Consider the following 20,433-nt stretch of genomic DNA (forward strand, 5'->3'; position numbering starts at 1 on the left):
CTGCAGTGTGGTCTGTGTGGTTGGTTTTCATCGGCACCCACGGGGCCCCTGGAGCACACGAGACACTTTCCTGCCCCCTGGGTCCTTGAGCTTCAGGGAGACAGGCAGGCATGTGCACGTGGGTTTGGATGGGACAGCACCAGCTGCCCCTCGACACCGTCTTCGGTGTTGAGGCTCGAGGCCCTCGTGTCCTGCCCGTGCCCTGAACAGGCATCCTCCCCAGGTGGTCGGGTAAGATGGGACCCTGTTCACAGGAACTTTTTGATGCCCCCTCATTTGTGGGACCTTCCTTGGCAACACTTGTGTTGCTGGGATGAGGTGTGGGTCCCCGCTTTCCAGGACCCCACCCCGTGGCTCCCAGTGTACCTGACCACCCCAGGACCCTGTCTGCTGCCGAGGGTCCAGGCAGCAGGGTCTGGTGGGGTCAGGACAGGATGGCCTCATGTGGATGGATGCGTGCCACTCCACGCCCTACAGTGGCACACGGGGGCAGGAAGACTGGTCGCAGGGCCCGCTCAGCATCTTTCGGGGGGGCATGCAAGGTGGAGGTCGCTGATGTTTTCTGGAAGGGTTCACAGTTTGGAAGGTGCAAGGAGCTGAACACCAGTTTGAAACCACCAACTGACAGGCATTGCTTTAATGTGTGAACATGAAGTATGGGCATGCAAATTCACAGGTAAATTGAGGGGTCCCCCCAAGACTTCACCCCCACAAGATACCTCCCTCGGTGTGTGCGGGTGAGATTTCCCGAACTCCTCTGGAGAGAGCTGGCCGGGCCTGTTGCTCGGCGCTCCAGGGAGGCCGGAGTGGGCAGCCAAGACCCTCGAGATCAGCGCAGTGTGAGAAGGCTCACTGGCCGTGGACGGGAGCCCTGGAACGTGAACTGGGCCTCCTCAAGGCGGAGGGTCCACACCGCCCTTCAAAAGCAGGCCGTCTGGGGAGGGCAGCACTGGGCAGGGCGACGAGGGACACACAAGGGGGCCCTGTTTTCTCGCCCTTGACTCGGGCTGGGTGGAGGGGAGCAGCCCTGGAGGGCGGGCTCCCCGGAGCGCCCCTACCCCACCGCATTCCCCATGGTGGCCTGCCTGGCCCTGGCCATCCTCTGTCCCCTGAGGATCCCCCTGGAACCTGCACCAGACACAGGCCGGTGAAGACCAGCAGGGACAATGAGAGTGTGTATCGGTCACTGGCTGTGCTGCCGGTCCTGGGGACGCTGGGAGCAGGGCGGACAGGGGTGGCCACACTGAGCAGGTGACTCGGCGGACGATCGGACACAGATGAGCTGGGTGGTTTCAGGTACGCGAGGACCTGGAGGGAGGCATGGGCTGACGGGGCCCGGAGCCCAGATCGGGGCAGCTCCAGCAAGAGCGGCCAGGGCCGGCCCGGGGGCGCACTTCCAGAGGGGCTCAGGTAAAAGGAGGGGGGAGGCAGAGCACGGGCTTCCACCCTAGTCGGGGGTCAGCCAGCCCCGATAGACATCACAGCAGGCACAGTAGATGTGACAGCCTCACGGCCTCCTCTAGATACAGATGCAGCCTCCCTGCAGGAGGGGACCTCCAAGTTTGCCAACCTGGAGATAAACACCAAGAGAGGCCAGAAGCCCCGAAGGCCTGGAGAGCAAGGGCCTGAGCTCTCCCCTCCTGCTGCCGCGGTGACGACTTGCCCATTAGACCTGACCTTTCCTGGGGTCTGGCAGAGTTGTGCCCTGAGTGGTTGGTGTCCCAGGGGCCTGGAAGAGCCAGGTTCAGGGGGGGATTTGGGGCCAGGGTGGGTGAGGGCAGGTGCACCACGCCACCCACTCGGGCCAGAACAGGCTCGTGGTGAGTGTGGGTGTGGAGGGGTCTCTAGAATCAGGCCTGCAGATGGCTGGGGCCAGACGCCACCTGGGGCCACTCCCCAGGGTCCAGCCCAGGACTTTGCCTCCAGTGGCCAGTCCCAACCCAAGGAGCTGGGCCCCTCCCTTCACCACCAGTGCTCTCCAGGCCTGGCCCTGGCCACGTGCAAAGCCAATTCTTTACATACTGTTGCATCTCAACATACGAGCCTGAGTATTCTCACACTGTTTTTTGAACTGTCCCTCCTTTGTCTGAAAATTAGCCCGTGTATGAATGAGTTGGTCCTGAACCTGTATGAGACCTGCAAGGTGCGGACCGTGAAGGCAGGCACGCTGGAGAAGCTGGTGGAGCATCTGGTGCCCGCCTTCCAGGGCAGCGACCTCTCCTATGTCACCATCTTCCTGTGCACCTACCGAGCCTTCACCACCACCCAGCGGGTCCTGGACCTGCTGTTCCAAAGGTGAGCGCCCCGCCCCTCCCCGGCACAGCGGCTCCCCGCCCACCCACTGGCTGTGTGTCTTGGGAATGTCGCTTTACCTCTCTGAGCCTCAGTTTGCTCACGTGAAGGCCGGGCTGCCCAGAGGCCCGACCTCCCAGGGCTGTCAGGACTGTCGGATAAGCGTGGACAGTGCGGCCGGCGCTGGCCCTGTGGAAAGGGCTGCTGAGGGATGGGGTGGTTTTAATTAAGGTTTTCCTCTGCCCCGTGGAGAAGCTCTCTGCTTCCAGCCCCTGGGCAGAACAGTTTTCCCATTTGTAAAGGAGGTTCCAGATTCTATCTCAGGGGTCCTTCCTGGGAGCAGCCAGAGCAGGGCTGGCTGGGGGCTGGCTGAGGGCCCAGGCCGACTCAGGTATCTGTAAGGTGCTGGTTGGGCTCATTCATTCAGCAATACATACGAAGCACCTACTGTGTGCAGGCACTTTTCTAGGCATTTGGCTTAATTCAGTGAACGGTGCAGACAAAAATCCCTGCCCTCCTGGGCTTCCATCCTAGTCGGGGGGTCAGCCAGTAACACTAGACATCATAGCAGGTACGGTAGATGTGACGCCCTCACGGCCTCCTCTAGATACGGGTGCATCCTCCCTTATTCCAGCGAGGACGGCGGACCTCAGGACCAACTGAAAAAGTGAGTAGACTTTGCGTCCGATGGGAGGGGCTGGGCAGAACCCTGGCTGCCACACATCCTGTGATTCCCGCTAGAGGGCTGAGGTCTGGGGGCTCCTCCTGCAGGAGGAAAGGAGTCAGAGCTGTGGCTGGGGTCCCATGTCCCCAGGGAGCAGAGGGGAGGCTGGGGGCTGAGAGCCGGCCCCTGAGAGCATCCATCCCCGCTCAGATCCGGGGCCCAGGACAGGAGGTGTGGGGGGCCAAGCTGCTGACACTTAAGCCTCGCAGCCCAGTGTGAGTGCTCAGCTGGGGCTCACGGGAGCTCAGTCAGGGTCAGGGGGCCGGCTACGTCCCCACCACCAAGAAGAGCGTCCCTGGGAGGACGAGCCCCGCACTCCGGCGCGGAGACTAAGGCAGCCGCCGGTGCGCGAGGCCCGTGAAGGCCGGGCAGGGGGCACGCTCTGCTTGTCCCCTCCTCCCTCCCCTGTTTACGCAGCGCCTACTGTGTGCGGCCAGCCCAGCGCAATGAACAGAGCGGGCGCGGCCCTCCCTGCCCTCCTGCAGTTTCCTTTCCAGTGGGGAGGGCCCGGGGGGCTGGGGGCAGACAGGAGAGAGTCAGGCTCCCCCGAGGAAGGGAGAGGTGGTCACCAGGGATGGAGGGCCCCTTCCTGCCAAGACTGCCGACCAGGCCTGCCCCTGCCTGGCAGCCCAGTGCAGGTGGGGCAGGGGCGGGCCCAGAAGCCCAGCCCCCATGGGGGAGCCAGGGGAGGGCCGCGTGGAAGGAGAGGCCAGGCCCCTGACTCTGCTGCCCGCCCGCCTGCCCCCAGTGCCGTCTCCTCCATCCTGGGCACCTGGCTGGACCAGTACTCTGAGGACTTCTGTCAGCCCCCGGACTTCCCCTGCCTCAAGCAGCTGGTGGCCTACGTGCAGCTCAACATGCCCGGCTCCGACCTGGAGCGCCGGGCCCACCTTCTCCTGGCCCAGCTGGAGCACACAGAGCTCACCAAGGCAGAGCCGGAGGGTGAGGAGATCGGGGTGGGTGTGTGTGAGCGTGAGGGGAGGGGTCGGTGCTGGACACGGAGGAGCCCCCGAGGCTGCCTCAGACCGCCCACGTGGGGACCGCTGTCGGGGAGGACATCCTGTCGCAGATTCCTGGAGTGGAACTTCTGTAAAAGGCAGCGGGTTGTTTCCTTTCTTTGGAAAGGCACGTTTGGAAGGCAGGCACGTTGATCTCCTCCTGCACGGTCACTGCCATCTCAGGATCTAGAACTGGCTCCAGCACCAGCCCGTGTACAATCTGAAGACCTAGATCCAGCTGCAGAAGCAGCAACAGAACTAAAGCCAGATCCAGAGCTGGAGGCGTTTCCATCAGTGGCTGGAGGGACGCCTCGAGCGGCGGCACCAGAGCAGGAGCCAGCGTCACCATCAGTTGCGTCAGCACCTCTGCATCCGGGGCCCATGGCTGCACCTGCTCCGGAGGAGACCCAGAGCCGGCTCAGGACCCACTACCCCTGCGGGGAGAACCAGCTCTGGCACCATGCTCAGCGTCAGCTCCTGACCCACTTCTACCCGCTCCCCCCCACCCCCGCACTCTCCTTCCCCTCCCCTGTTACTGTTTCTGATTTGGTTTTTAATTTTATCTTTTCATTTCACATTATTTATGGTGTCTTTTACGTCTTCACAGAACCAAGTTTAATTTTTTAAATTTTAAATTGTGCATTTCAGGAGCATCGAGTATATTCACAGTTCTGTGCAACCTTCCCCAGGGTCTCGGGCCGACTTTCACTCCCCAGAAGGAAACCCTGAGCCAAAGCGTTCACTCCCCATCCCTCTCTCCCCCAGCCCCTGACAACCTGTAATCTGCTTTCTGTCTCTGTGTCTTTACCTGTTCTAGATGTTTCCTATAAATGGAATTATACAAGGTGGCTTTCTGTGTAGGCCACATATTTTAAGAGGGGAGTAGTTAATTTTTGTTTTCTTTTTTCACTTGAAATAGCATTTTTGTTATATGAAAGGGAAATGCCAGATGGATTAAAGATGAGAGGTACAACTTGAAGTCTCTTTTGTAAATATGTGTGTGATCTCAGGGTAGAGACCCCTGTTCTGAGTACAGCCCCAGAGCCAGAAGACAGAAGGGAAACGCCTGGCTCCTCCCATGGCCAAACAGAAACAAGAAACACATAGAAAGCTGGGAAGACAGACCACAAACTGGAACAGCATTCCTCACATCCCAGGGCCAGAGAAAGGTTTGACACCCCTGTGGTCCCCCAAATCTTGAAAGTCAATATTTTTAAAAGGGACAAAGAACAAACACGTGCGGTTCCAACAAGAGGCCACACATGTGGTCGGTACAGGTCAGAGATGCTTGACCTCCCGATGAGGACATGCAGATGTAAACACTGTAGAGACAGCGTTGTCAACACCACACTGACAGGTTTCTAGTCTGGTGGCGACCAGCCCTGGGGACAGTGTGAGGAAGCAGAGGCCCAGCAGATCCTCTAGAGGGAAGCGTGGAAGGACACTCCTCTCTGGGAGAACAGCGCGCAGGACCCCAAAGCTCCACAGGTGCAACCCTTTACCTGCAGAGCTAATCCCAGGAGTTTACCCACAGGAATTCTCGCATGGTGTGTGTGCCCACGTGCACATGTGTGCGTGTGCAGTTGTGGGTGTCGGGTGGGGAGGATTCCGGGCACGTGTGCCCTTCTGGAACCTGGTTCCCCTGGGGGGATGCTGATCAGTCCATCGTCTTCCTCCTCCGCATTTTCTGGGGCCCCAAATCAATTTCCGAAGAGCCCCTGCTATGGGACATGGGCCATTTGCCATTTTTCACTCTCAGAATCATGCTGAAGGGAACATCTGCGTCCATAAATCTCTATTTAGGGCAGAATCCATGAGGTGGATTTTCTGGGTCAAAACATATACAGTTTTTAAGGTATTGGCCACAGTTTCCAACATAGCAGTCTCTGCCCACTTTGAGCCTTGCTTGGGAAAGCGGGGCCTCAGAGGCCCCAAAGGCCGAGACCTCAGGGAGGGAGGAGGAGGAGCTGGGAGTGGAGGTGATGAAGGGACCTGGGAGTGACCTACCCAGAAAGGACTGTCCCGCCCCTCAGCCCCACACCCAGCCCCGCCCAGTTCTAGAGCTGGTGCTGAAGCTGGTATAGAGCTGGCTCTAGTTCAAAGGTGGCTCTGCTCCTAGAACTGGCACTGGAGCTTATGCAAGAGCTGATGCTGGACTTGGCTCTAGCTCTGGGGAAGGCGCTGGAGCCGGATCTACCTCCAGAGACGGTCTAGACCTGGTTCTGCAGTTGGACAGCGCTCTTGAGCTGTCTCTCACACTGGCACCAGAGCTGGTGGTACAGCTATTGCGGTCGTTGGCTCTGGCTCTGGCTCTGGCTCTGGAGCGGCCACTGAAGCTGACTCCTGGGTGGGTACTGGTTTGGCTTGAGCTGTGGATCTGGTCCTGGAGCCGGCTGTACCTCCGGAGCTAATGTTACAGCAGGTGCCAGAAGCAGCTGTGGATTTCGCGGTGGATAGGGCGCGGGAGCTGTCCCTGGTGCTGGAGCTCTCGCTGACTGTGCGGCTGACTCCAGCTCCGGTCTGGTGCTGGATCTGCTTCTTGTGTCTCTAGCTGTACAGCCAGTCCCGGCTCTAGCTCTGTAGCTGGTGCTAAAACTGGTGGTGGAGCTGGTTGTAGCTCTGGCACTGGTTCCACCTCTGGAATTGGTGTCAGGGCAGATTCTGGCACTAGAGCAGGCACAGAATCTGGCCTAGGAGTTGGTGACAGAGCTGCCTCTATCTCTGAAATGGCATCATGCTGGTGCCAGAGCACGATCTAGCTCTGGTGTTGGTGCTAGAGCTGTTGCTGGAGCTGGCTCTTTCTCCCGAGTTGGCATTGGCTCTAAGTCTGCTACTGGTACCCAAGCCAGCTCTTGCTCTGGAGCTGCTGCAGGAGCTGGCTCTCATGGGGGCTCTGGCTCTGGAGTTGGTCCTTGAACTGTGGCTGGAGCAGGCTCTAGCTCTGCACTTGGTGCTGACTCTCGCTCTGGAGCTGGTCCCAGGAATGGCTGTAACTCTGGAGCTGATGGTAGAGCTGGCGCTGGAGCGACCTCTTCCTTGGCACCTAGCACTGGCTCTAAATTGGCTTTGAGCTGGTTCTCACTCTAAAGTGGGCATGAGAACTATCACTGGGGCTGGCACAGGAGTCAGTGATAGAGCTGTCTCTATCTTCCAGAGATAGAGCTGACATGACAGCTGATGTTCAAGCTAGTTCCAGCTCGTGGGATAACACCAGCCCTGGCCAGGACCAGCACTGGAGCTGAAGCTGGAGCTGGCTCTATCTCAGGAGTTGATGCCAGTGTTGGAGCCTGAGTTGACTGTAGCCATGAAGCTGGCTCGAACTCTGGTGCTGGAGCTGACTCTGGCTATGGAGCCAGCTCTGGCTCTAGTTCTGGAGAGCCAGAACTATTAGTGGTAATAGAACTGGCTCTAGCAATGGATCAGGGCTGAAGCTGGTGCTGGAACTGACACTGAGTCTGGAGCTTTGGCTGGAGCTGGCTCCAGATATCACTTGCGCTCTTGAGCTGGTGCTTGGAGTTGGCTCTAGACCTGGAACTGGCAGTGGAGCTCTCTCTAGTTCAGGAGCTAATGCTCGAGCTAGTTCTGGTGTTGACACTAGCTCTAGAGACAGCTCTACCTCTAGAGCTGCCTGTAGCTCTAGCTGTGTTGCCAGAGGTGGTGCTGGAGCAGACTCGAGTTCAGTTCCTGTTGTTATCTGTTACTCTGGAATTTGTGTTGGGTCTGATCCAAACTCTAGAGCTGGTGCTGGAGCTGGCAAATAGGTTGATGATAGAGCTGCTTCCATCCCTGCAGTTGGTGAGACAGCTGGTGCCAAAGCTGGTTCCAGCCCTGGAGCTGGTGCTAGAGCCAGTTGTGGAGCTCACTGGAGTTTGAGGGCTTTTCCATGAGCTGATGTTGGAACTAGTTCTCTCACTGGACTTGACTCTAGATCTAGTGACAGAGCTGGCTCTCATTCTGCACCTGGCACTGGCTCTAAATCTGGAGGTGGCCCTGGAGCCAGCTCCAGCTCCGGAATGCAGCAAGAGCTGGTGCTGGAGTTGGCTCTAGCTCTGGAGCTGGTGCTACCTCTAGCTGTCGGGCTTGTACCAGAAATGCCTTTAATGCCAGATCTGGCACTAGCACTGGTACAAGATCTGGCACTGACAGTGGTGCCAGCTTGGGAGCTGGTAGTCGAGCTGGCACTGGTGCTGCAAGAGGACAAAAAGTTCACCAACCTCACGACTGTAGACTGTGCGCGCACACACTTGTGCACGCATCAAATACATTTCTTTTCTTCCCTTCCTTTATCTTCTTACCATATAGCATAACATAGACCATAAGATGCACCAATAACTGTTACCCTCACATCACAGGGTTTAAGTTACAGGTTGTCAAGGAGAAAAGTAAGCATCACCCCAGCACTCTGCATGCCCTGGGGAGAGTGTCCACGTGTCTCACTAGGAGGGAGAACGACTCTCTTACTGTCTTCACTTAGAGACTCAACATGGCTACAGCAGAGCTGTGGGTACCAAGTCAAAAGAAGGTGGGCCGTGACAGTTGGTCTCACATGTCAACCTGCCCAGGCCATAGTGTGCAGTCATTCGATCAAACTGGTGATTTAGTCCACACATGTTGTGAAGGTACTTATAGGTGTGGCTGACTTGCCTTTAAGTAAAGGAGATTACTTAAAGGGTGGGCCTCATCAGGTGAAGGCCTTACAAGCCATCAAAAAACCGAGGTTTCCTGAAAAAGAAAGTCTGCCGCAAGACACAGCATCTAAGGATAGCTTCAAGATGGCGGAAGAGTAAGACGCAGAGATCACCTTCCTCCCCACAAATACATCAAAACTACATCTACATGTGGAACAGCTTCTACAGAACACCTACTGAACGCTGGCAGAAGACCTCAGACTTCCCAAAAGGCAAGAAACTCCCCACATACCTGGGTAGGGCAAAAGAAAAAAGAAAAAACAGAGACAAAAGAATAGGGATGGGACCTGCCCCAGTGGGAGGGAGCTGTGAAGGAGGAAAGGTTTCCACACACTGGGAAGCCCCTTCACTGGCGGAGATGGGGGTGGCGGAGGGGGGACGCTTCGGAGCCACAGAGGAGAGCACAGCAACAGGGGTGCGGAGGGCAAAGAGGAGAGATTCCCGCACAGAGGATCGGTGCCGACCAGCACTCACCAGCCCGAGAGGCTTGTCTGCTCACCCACCAGGGTGGGCAGGGGCTGGGAGCTGAGCCTCGGGCTTCGGTCGGATCCCAGGGAGAGGACTGGGGTTGGCTGCGTGAACACAGCCTGAAGGGGGCTAGTGCGCCACAGTTAGCCGGGAGGGAGTCCGGGGAAAAGTCTGGACCTGCCGAAGAGGCAAGAGACCACTGTTTCAGGGTGCGCAAGGAGAGGGGATTCAGAGCACCTCCTAAACGAGATCCAGAGACGGGCACGAGCTGCGGCTATCAGCGCGGACCCCAGAGACGGGCATGAAACGCTAAGGCTGCTACTGCAGCCACCAAGAAGCCTGTGTGCAAGCACAGGTCACTCTCCACACCACCCCTCCCAGGAGCCAGTGCAGCCCGCAAGGCCAGGCTCCCGTGATCCAGGGACAACTTCCCCAGGAGAACGCACGGCGCGCCTCAGGCTGCTGCAACGTCACGCCGGCCTCTGCCGCTGCAGGCTCGCCCGGCATCCGTACCCCTCCCTCCCCCCAGCCTGAGTGAGCCAGAGCCCCCGAATCAGCTGCTACTTTAACCTCGTCCTGTCTGAGCGAAGAAAAGATGCCCTCAGGCGACCTAAACAGAGGCGGGGCCATATCCAAAGCTGAACCCCGGGAGCTGAGCGAACAAAGAAGAGAAAGGGAAATTTCTCCATGCAGCCTCAGGAGCAGCGGATTAAATCTCCACAGTCAAATTGATGTACCCTGTATCTGTGAAATACCTGAGTAGACAATCAATCATCCCAAAATTGAGGCGGTGGACTTTGGGGGCAAATGTAGACTTGAGGTTTGCTTTCTGCATCTGATTTGTTTCTGGTTTTATGTTTATCCTAGTTTAGTATTTAGAGCTTATTATCATTGGTAGATTTGTTTATTGATTTGGTTGCTCTCTTCCTTTTTTTTAAATATATATTTTTTTTTCCTTTTTCTCCTTTTGTGAGTGTGTATGTGTATGCTACTTTGTGTGATTTTGTCTGTATAGCTTTGCTTTTACCATTTGCCCTAGGGTTCTGTCTGTCCATTTTTTGTTTGTTTGTTTGTTTGTTTAGTATAGTTTTTAGTGCTTGTTATCATTGGTGGATTTGTTTTTTGGTTTGGCTGCTCTCTCTTTTTTTTATTACTTTTTATTTTTTATCTTTAATAATTTTTAAATTTTTTGTTTTAATAACTTTATTTTATTTATTTTTCCTTCTTTCTTTCTTCTTTTTTCTCCCTTTTCTTCTGAGCCAGGTGGCTGACAGAGTCTTGTTGCTTCAGCCAGGTGTCAGGCCTGAGCCTCTGAGGTAGGAGAGCTGAGTTCAGGACATTGGTCCACCAGAGACCTCCCAGCTCCACGTAATATCAAACGGCAAAAACTCTCCCAGAGATCTCCCTCTCAACGCTAAGACCCAGCTCCACTCAACAACCAGCAAGCTACAGCGCTGGACACCCTATGCCAAACAACTAGCAAGACAGGAACACAACCCCACCCATTAGCAGAGAGGCTGCCTAAAATCATAATAAGTTCACAGACACCCCAAAACACACCACTGGACGCAGTCCTGCCCACCAGAAAGACAAGATCCAGACTCATCCACCAGAACACAGGTACCAGTCCCCTCTACCAGGAAGCATACACAACCCACTGAACCAACCTTACCCACTGGGGGCAGACACCAAAAACAACAGGAACTACGAACCTGCAGCCTGCAAAAAGGAGACCCCAAACACAGTAAGTTAAGCAAAATGAGAAGACAGACAAATACACAGCAAATGAAGGAGCAAGGTAAAAACCCAACAGACCAAAGAAATGAAGAGGAAATAGGCAGTCTACCTGAAAAAGAATTCAGAGTAATGATAGTAAAGATGATCCAAAATCTTGGAAATAGAATGGAGAAAATACAAGAAATGTTTAACAAGGACCTAGAAGAACTAAAGAGCAAACAAACAATGATGAACAACACAATAAATGAAATTAAAAATTCTCTAGAAGGAATTAATAGCAGAACTGAGGCAGAAGAATGGATAAGTGACCTGGAAGATAAAATAGTGGAAATAACTACTGCAGAGCAGAATAAAGGAAAAAGAATGAAAAGAATTGAGGATAGTCTCAGAGACCTCTGGGACAACATTAAACTCACCAACATTCGAATTATAGGGGTCCCAGAAGAAGAAGAGAAAAAGAAAGCGACTGAGAAAATATTTGAAGAGATTATAGTTGAAAACTTCCCAAATATGGAAAAGGAAATAGTCAATCAAGTCCAGCAAGCACAGAGAGTCCCATACAGGATAAATTCAAAGAGAAACATGTCAAGACATATATTAATCAAACTATCAAAAATTATATACAAAGAAAAAATATTAAAAGCAGCAAGGGAAAAGCAACAAAAAACATACAAGGGAATCCCCATAAGGTTAACAGCTGATCTTTCAGCAGAAACTCTGCAAGCCAGAAGGGAGTGGCAGGACATATTTAAAGTGATGAAAGAGGAAAACCTACAACCAAGATTACTCTACCCAGCAAGGATCTCATTCAGATTTGATGGAGAAATTAAAACCTTTACAGACAAGCAAAAGCTAAGAGAATTCAGCACCACCAAACGAGCTTTACAACAAATCCTAAAGGAACTTCTCTAGGCAGGAAACACAGGAGAAGGAAAAGACCTACAATAACAAACCCAAAACAATTAAGAAAATGGTAATAGGAACATACATATCAATAACTACCTTAAGTGTAAATGGATTAAATGCTCCAACCAAAAGACATAGACTGGCTGAATGGATACAAAAACAAGACCCACATATATGCTGTCTACAAGAGACCCACTTCAGACCTAGGGACACATACAGACTGAAAGTGAGGTGATGGAAAAAGATGTTCCATGCAAATGGAAATCAAAAGAAAGCTACAGTAGCAATTCTCATATCAGACAAAATAGACTTTAAATAAACACTATTACAAGAGACCAAGAAGGACACTACATAATGATCAAGGGATCAATCCAAGAAGAAGATACAACAATTGTAAATATTTATGCACCCAACATAGGAGCACCTCAATACTTAAGGCAAATGTTAACAGCCATAAAAGGGGAAATCAACAGTAACACAATCATAGTAGGGGACTTTAACACCCCACTTTCACCAATGGACAGATCATCCAAAATGAAAATAAATAAGGAAACACAAGCTTTAAATGATACATTAAACAAGATGGACTTAATTGATATTTATAGGACATTCCATCCAAAAACAACAAAATGCACTTTCTTCTCAAGTGCTCATGGAACATTCTCCAGGATAGATCATATATTGGGTCACAAATCAAGCCTTGGTAAATTTAAGAAAATTGAAATCGTATCAAGTATCTTTTCCGACCACAACGCTATGAGACTAGATATCAATTACAGGAAAAAATCTGTAAAAAATACAAACACATGGAGGCTAAACAATACACTACTAAATAACCAAGAGATCACTGAAGAAATCAAAGAGGAAATCAAAAAATACCTAGAAACAAATGACAATGAAAACACGACGACCTAAAACCTATGGGATGCAGCAAAAGCAGTTCTAGGAGGGAAGTTTATAGCAATACAATCCTACCTCAAGAAACAAGAAACATCTCAAATAAACAACCTAACCTTACACCTAAAGCAGTTAGAGAAAGAAGAACCAAAAAACCCCCAAAGTTAGCAGAAGGAAAGAAATCATAAAGATCAGATCAGAAATAAATGAAAAAGAAATGAAGGAAAAATAGCTAAGATCAATAAAACTAAAAGCTGGTTCTTTGAGAAGATAAACAAAATTAATAAACCACTAGCCAGATTCATCATGAAAAAAAGGGAGAAGACTCAAATCAATAGAAATGGAAATGGAAAAGAAGTAACAACTGACACTGCAGAAATACAAAGGATCATGAGCGATTACTAGAAGCAACTATATGTCAATAAAATGGACAACCTGGAAGAAATGGACAAATTCTTAGAAAAGCACAACCTCCCGAGACTGAACCAGAAAGAAATAGAAAATATAAACAGACCAATCACAAGCACTGAAATTGAAACTGTGATTAAAAATCTTCCAACAGGGGGCTTCCCTGGTGGCGCAGTGGTTGAGAATCTGCCTGCCAATGCAGGGGACACGGGTTCGAGCCCTGGTCTGGGAAGATCCCACATGCCGCGGAGCAACTAGACCCATGAGCCACAATTACTGAGCCTGCGCATCTGGAGCCTGTGCTCCACAACAAGAGAGGCCAAGATAGTGAGAGGCCCGCGCACCGCAATGAAGAGTGGCCCCCGCTTGCCGCAACTGGAGAAAGCCCTCGCACAGAAACGAAGACCCAACACAGCCATAAATAAATAAATAAATAAATAAAATTTTAAAAAATAATAATAATCTTCCAACAAACAAAAGTCCAGGACCAGATGGATTCACAGGCGAATTCTATCAAACATTTAGAGAAGAGCTAACACCTATCCTTCTCAAACTCTTCCAAATATAGCAGAGACAGGAACACTCTCAAACTCTTTCTACGAGGCCATCATCATCCTGATACCAAAACCAGACAAAGATGTCACAAAAAAGGAAAACTACAGACCAATATCACTGATGAACATAAATGCAAAAATCCTCAACAAAATACTAGCAAACAGAATCCAACAGCACATTAAAAGGGTCATATACCATGATCAAGTGGGGCTTATCCCAGGAATGCAAGGATTCTTCAATACACACAAATCAAGCAATGTGATAAACCATATTAACAAATTGAAGGAGAAAAACCATATGATCATCTCAATAGATGCAGAAAAAGCTTTCGACAAAATTCAACACCCATTTATGATAAAAACTCTCCAGAAAGTAGGCATAGAGGGATCTTACCTCAATATAATAAAGGCCATATATGACAAAACCACAATCAACATTGTTCTCAATGGGGAAAAACTGAAACCATTTCAGGATCAGGAACTAAGACAGGAACAAGACAAGTTTGCCCACTCTCACCACTATTATTCAACATAGTTTTGGAAGTTTTAGCCGCAGCAATCAGAGAAGAAAAAGAAAAAAAAGGAATCCAAATCGGAAAAGAAGAAGTAAAACTGTCACTGTTTGCAGATGACATGCTACTATACATAGAGAATCCCAAAGATGCTACCAGAAAACTACTAGAGCTAATTAATGAATTTGGTAAAGTAGCAGGATATAAAATTAATGCACAGAAATCTCTTGCATTCCTATACACTAATGATGAAAAATCTGAAAGAGAAATTAAGGACACACTCCCATTTACCATTGCAACAAAAAGAATAAAATACCTAGGAATAAACCTACCTAAGGAGACAAAAAGACCTGTGTGCAGAAAACTATAAGATACTGATGAAAGAAATTAAAGATGATACAAACAGATGGAGAGATATACCATGTTCTTGGATCGGAAGAATCAACATTGTGAAAATGACTATACTACCCAAAGCAACCTACAAATTCAATGCAATCCCTATCAAACTACCAATGGCATTGTCCACAGAACTAGAACAAAAAATTTCACAATTTGTATGGAAACACAAAAGACCCTGAAGAGCCAAAGCAATCTTGAGAAAGAAAAACGGAGCTGGAGGAATCAGGGTCCCGGACTTCAGACTATACTACAAAGCAATAGTAATCAAGACAGTATGGTACTGGCACAAAAACAGAAATATAGATCAATGGAACAGGATAGAAAGCCCAGAGATAAACCCACACACATATGGTCACCTTATCTTTGATAAAGGAGGCAAGAATATACAATAGAGAAAAGACAGCCCTTCAATAAATGGTACTGGGAAAACTGGACAGCTACATGTAAAAGAATGAAATTAGAACACTCCCTAACACCATACAAAAAAATAGACTCAAAATGGATTAAAGACCTAAATGTAAGGCCAGACACTATAAAACTCTTAGAGGAAGACATAGGCAGAACACTCTATGACATACATCACAACAAGATCCTTTTTGACCCACCTCCTATAGTTATGGAAATAAAAACAGAAATAAACAAATGGGACCTAATGAAACTTCAAAGCTTTTGCACAGCAAAGGAAACCATAAACAAGACGAAAAGAAAACCCTCAGAATGGGAGAAAATATTTGCAAATGAAGCAACAGACAAAGGATTAATCTCCAAAATATACAGGCAGCTCATGCAGCTCAATATCAAAAAAACAAACAACCCAATCCAAAAATGGGCAGAAGATCTAAATAGACATTTCTCCAAAGAAGATATACAGATTGCCAACAAACACATGAAAGGATGCTCAACGTCACTAATTATTAGAGAAATGCAAATCAAAACTACAATGAGGTATCACCTCACACTGGTCAGAATGGCCATCATCAAAAAATCTACAAACAATAAATGCTGGAGAAGGTGTGGAGAAAAGGGAACCCTCTTGCACTGTTGGTGGGAATGTAAATTGATACAGCCACTATGGAGAATAGTATGGAGGGTCCTTCAAAAAATAAAAATAGAACTACCATATGACCCAGCAATCCCACTACTGGGCATATACCCTGAGAAAACCATAATTCAAAAAGGGTCATGTACCACAATGTTCATTGCAGCTCTATTTACAATAGCCAGGACATGGAAGCAACCTAAGTGTCCATCGAGAGATGAATGGATAAAGAAGATGTGGCACATATATACAATGGAATATTACTCAGCCATAAAAAGAAACAAAATTGAACTATTTGTAGTGAGGTGGATGGACCTAGAGACTGTCATACAGAGTGAAGTAAGTCAGAAAGAGAAAAACAAATACCGTATGGTAATGCATATATATGGAATCTGAAAAAAAAAATTGGTACTGATGAACTTAGTTGCAAGACAGGAATAAAGAGGTAGACACAGAGAATGGACTTGATGACACTGAGTGGGAGGGCGAAGCTGGGGCGAAGTGAGAGTAGCATCGACATATATACACTACCAAATGTAAAACAGATAGCTAGTGGGAAGCAGCCACATAGCACAGGGAGATCAGCTCGGTGCTTTGTGACCGACCACCTAGAGGGGTGGGATAGGGAGGGTGGGAGGGAGACGCAAGAGGGAGGAGACATGGGGATATATGTATATGTATAGCTGATTCACTTTGTTATACAGCAGAAACTAACACACCATTGTAAAGCAATTATACTCCAATAAAGATGTTAAAAATAAACAAACAAACAAATAAATAAATTAAATTAAATACTCTACAGGGGAAAAAAAAAAAAAGAAGACACAGCATCTAGAAGCCCGCCGGAGTGTCCAGTCCTGTAGACTTTGGACTTGCCAGCCCACTTGCTCACATGAGCCCGCATGTTAAAATCAATTCTCTCTATATATACACACAACATATACACACGTGCGTGTGTGTCTACACGCACATGTGTATAAGTCGTGTGTGTGTGTGTGTACACGGGTGTATCCTGGTGGAGGGCCCTGACTCGCCTCTGTCCTTCCTGCTTCCCCTTTACAATCACTGTTATCTGAGGCCTTAGACTCAGTGCCCGGTGGTATGCAAGCCTGGTGTTGCCTTCTGGGCTCTGCCAGCGCTGCCTGGTGTTCTGAGAAGAGCCTGGCTGACACTGTCCTGGCTAAAGACACACAGAAGACCCCCAGAGCCCTCTTACCTGCAACAATCCAGAATGTGGTCAGAGAGCTTACACTCATGAGGCTGGCCAACAACACGGTCAGCATGCAGACTCCTGGAACAGAGAGGCGGACATATAAGGCCTCAGAAAAATAAACTAAAAACAGGATTTTCTGAATGCGGACTTCCACAACAGGAAGGTCTGCACAGAATATGTTATCATTCCTTTAATACATGTCTTGGGGAAGTCAAGTCTTTTGCCCATTCATTGTTACCTTTTAGCACACAACTTAATACATGCTATTTCGTGCACAATCCTCTCCTCTGATGCTAAATATTTTCACTCTACGGTCTGCAAAGAGAAGAGGCAATCGTGGCATATGCAAGAAAGAGGGAGCCGCCACCCCTGGAAATCATCATTAATATTTGAATTTCTAGCTGTCACTTGTTTGTGGTGTCCAATAGGCTGGTCCACCCCCAGTTACACAGCAGCCAGGGCAAGGATAACAGGATCAAGAGGGCTACACTAATCATTTAACCATCTTGCAGTGAGTGTTAAATATTTGGATTCTGATTTGCTTCCAGGGAGGTTCTGTGTGTTTGGTGAGGGAGAAACACAGAGGAAGAGGGGGAGGCAGATGATTTCATGGCTTAAAAGCTGCTGTAAAAGCTTTTCCCACTAAGTGCAGAAAAACATTGGACAAAACCCAACATCCTTTCATGAGAAAAACACTCAAGAAACTAGAAACAGAAGGGCACTTCCTGAGCCTGATATAGGGCATCTGGGAACAATCCACAGCTCACGTCACACTTAGTGGGGAAAGACTGAAGCCTCCCCTGAGATCAGGAACGAGATGAGCAGTGACCAGTCTTGCCAGCTCAGTGCCACATTTCACTGGAGGTCCATCAGGCAAGAAAACGAAATAAAAGGCATCTAGACTGGAGGGGATGAAGTAAAACTATCTCCATTTGCAAATTACATGACCACGTATATAGGAAATCACAGAGAATACGGGGGGAAACTATTAGAACTAATAAACAAGTTCAGCAAGGTTGCAGGATACAAGATAAATACCAAAAAAATCAATTGTATGGGAATGTAAATTGGTGCAGCCACAATGGAAAACAGTATGGAAGTTCCTCAAAAAATTAAAAATAGAACTACTATGTGATCCTGCAATCTCACTTCTGGGTATTTACCCAAAGGAAATGAAACTCAAAAAGATACATGCACCCCAATGTTCATTGCAGCACTATTTACAGTAGCCAAGATAAGGAAGCAGCGTAAGCATCCATTGATGGATGCGTGGATAGAGAAGATGTGGTATGTATATAATGGAATATTATTGAGCCATAAAAGAAGGAAATCCTGTCATTTGCAGTAATATGGATGGACCTTGAAGGTATTATGCTAAGTGAAACAAGTCAGACAGAGAAAGACAAATACCATATGATCTCATTTATACGTGGAATCTTAAAGAAAAAAAAAATAAGGGCTCATAGATACAGAGAACAGATTGGTGGTTATCAGAGGTAGGGAGTAAATGGGGGCAAAATGGATGAATAGGGTCAAAACGTACAAACTCCCAGTTATAAAATAAATAAGTCCTGGGGATGTAGTGTGCAGAATGGTGACTAGAGTTAACAATACTGTGTTGAATATTTGAAACTTGCTAGGAGAGTGGTTCTTGAAAGTCCTCATCAGAAGGAAAAAAACCGTGTAACTATGTGAGGTGGTGAATGTTAACTAGACTTACTGTGGTGACCATTGGGCAATATATACAAATATCAAATCATTATCTTATACACCTGAAACTAATATACTGTTATATGTCAATTTAAAAATCGATAGTATTTCTAAAACTAACGCCGAAAAATCTGACAATGAATATAAGAAAACAAGTTAATTTACGATAGCATCCAAAAGAATAAAATACTCAGAAATAAATTTAGGATCAAAAGTATAAGACTTATACAATGAAAGCTACAAAACATTATTGAAAGCAATTAAAGAAGGCTGAAATAAATGGAAAGATATCCCACATTCATGGATCAAAAGACTTTATACTATTAAGATGGCAATACTTCCCAAATGGAACTACGGATTCAATGCAATCCACAGCAAAATCCCAGCTGCCATTTTTTTTTTTTTTTTGCAGAAATTGACAAGCCAATGCTGAAATTCATTTGGAAATGCAAGGGATCCAGAATAGCCAAAACAACACAGAAAAAGCAGAGCAAAAGTGGAGGACGCATACTTCCTGATTTCAAAACTTGTTACAAAGCTACAGTAATGAAGACAGTGTGGTCCTGGCATAAAGATAGACATAACAAATCAATGGAATAGAATTGAGAGTCCATAAACAAACCTTCGCATTTGTAGTCAATTGATTTTTGACGAGCAACCAGACAATTCAATGGGGAAAGAATAGTTTTTTTCAATAAATGGTATTGGGACAACTGGATATTCACATGCAAAGGAAGAAGTTGGACTCTTCCTCACAGCCCTCACAATGGATGAGGGCTTGCCCAAGAGCTGCAAGGAGGCTGCTGGGGCCAGGCTGCTAGATGACCCAAGAGCCTGCCTGGCTCAGAGCAGCTGGCTGGGTGAGGTCACTGCCTGGTGAGGCCCTGGGACGAAGGTTCAGGCATCCTCCAGCTGCATTAATGTGGGCCCAGAGCTTGAGGGCAGACCTCGAGCATCTGTACAAGAACCTCTGAGCTGGGGACTACAGTTCCCCCTTGTTCTAAGTGGGAAACTGAGATGCCAAGATCCCTCCTGGCCTGTAAGTAGCAGCCCTGGGGTTAAAGCCAGATCCCTCTGGTCCAAAGGCACAAGGCTTCCCCTCCCCTGCATCCCCTTTCCCTTGACTGGCTCCGCCTCCTCTTCGGAAATGGAGCCCTGAGCAGGGATGTCAGAGGCCCTCCCCGACACAGACAGGCTGTGGCCTGTTCCCTGGCCTATCCCCATCTGGAACACACTTCACCACTTCACATCTGAAACAGTGTATACACACACACACACACACACACACACACACACTCATAGGCCGTGAAACACTGGCTCATCCTGGGAGGGCTACCCTCCAATGTTTTCTATTTTACTTAAAAGTCCCAGCTATCCCACTAACTCGGTCATAGCCCACTAAGCGGTGGTGAGGGCAGTGGGGACCGCTGTCTGAGTGTTCCCACTGCCAGGACACCAGATTCCCCCTGCCAGCTCCTGGGGGTGTCCCCTGCAGGGCTCTCAGAGACAGGCACAGATGACCATCGATGCATATAAGCAATTTATATATGTCTCTGTTTTCTCTGGTTTATAGAAGTAGATAAACTCAGTTGAAGGGGAGGGTAACAGGGTCCTATTGCCGAGTCACTCTCCAAGAGGAGAGTCCAGGGACCTTTTATCTTCCCTCACCTCTTCACCCAGCTCCTCCCAGACCAGCCCTGAGGCTGTCCTTAGGCTGAATTTGTCCTCTCCTGGCGGGAAGGGTGACAGGAAAAACAGGGAATGCTGGTTTGGCCAGGGGATGGCTGTTGCCTGTTGACAGAATGCTGGTGTGTCTGCCAGGACCCCAGGGCTGGGTCTGCCCCGGCGCACAGCATGTGGGATCTTAGTTCCCAGACCAGGGATTGAA

General features: G+C 48.9%; 1 protein-coding gene across 4 annotated transcripts; it reads left to right on the forward strand.

Moving 5' to 3' along the window:
- Positions 1–88: 88 nt before the first annotated feature.
- LOC133097666 (ral guanine nucleotide dissociation stimulator-like) lies at positions 89–4,889 on the forward strand. Of its 4 annotated transcripts, XM_061199689.1 has the most exons (5): positions 89–1,296; positions 2,098–2,295; positions 2,861–2,959; positions 3,765–3,958; positions 4,142–4,889. In XM_061199689.1, exons 2-5 carry the CDS (start codon positions 2,105–2,107, stop codon positions 4,165–4,167), a joined length of 510 nt encoding a protein of 169 aa, XP_061055672.1. In that variant the 5' UTR covers positions 89–1,296; positions 2,098–2,104; the 3' UTR covers positions 4,168–4,889. The 4 variants fall into 4 exon arrangements, with proteins under 4 accessions (XP_061055672.1, XP_061055669.1, XP_061055670.1 ...); XM_061199686.1 differs by lacking the exon at positions 89–1,296 and having other exon boundaries at positions 1,424–2,295; XM_061199687.1 differs by lacking the exon at positions 89–1,296 and having other exon boundaries at positions 1,424–2,295; positions 2,864–2,959.
- The last annotated feature ends 15,544 nt before the right edge of the window (positions 4,890–20,433 follow it).

The sequence above is a fragment of the Eubalaena glacialis genome, chromosome 9 (genome assembly GCF_028564815.1).
Source record: "Eubalaena glacialis isolate mEubGla1 chromosome 9, mEubGla1.1.hap2.+ XY, whole genome shotgun sequence".
Taxonomy (NCBI): Eukaryota; Metazoa; Chordata; class Mammalia; order Artiodactyla; family Balaenidae; genus Eubalaena; species Eubalaena glacialis.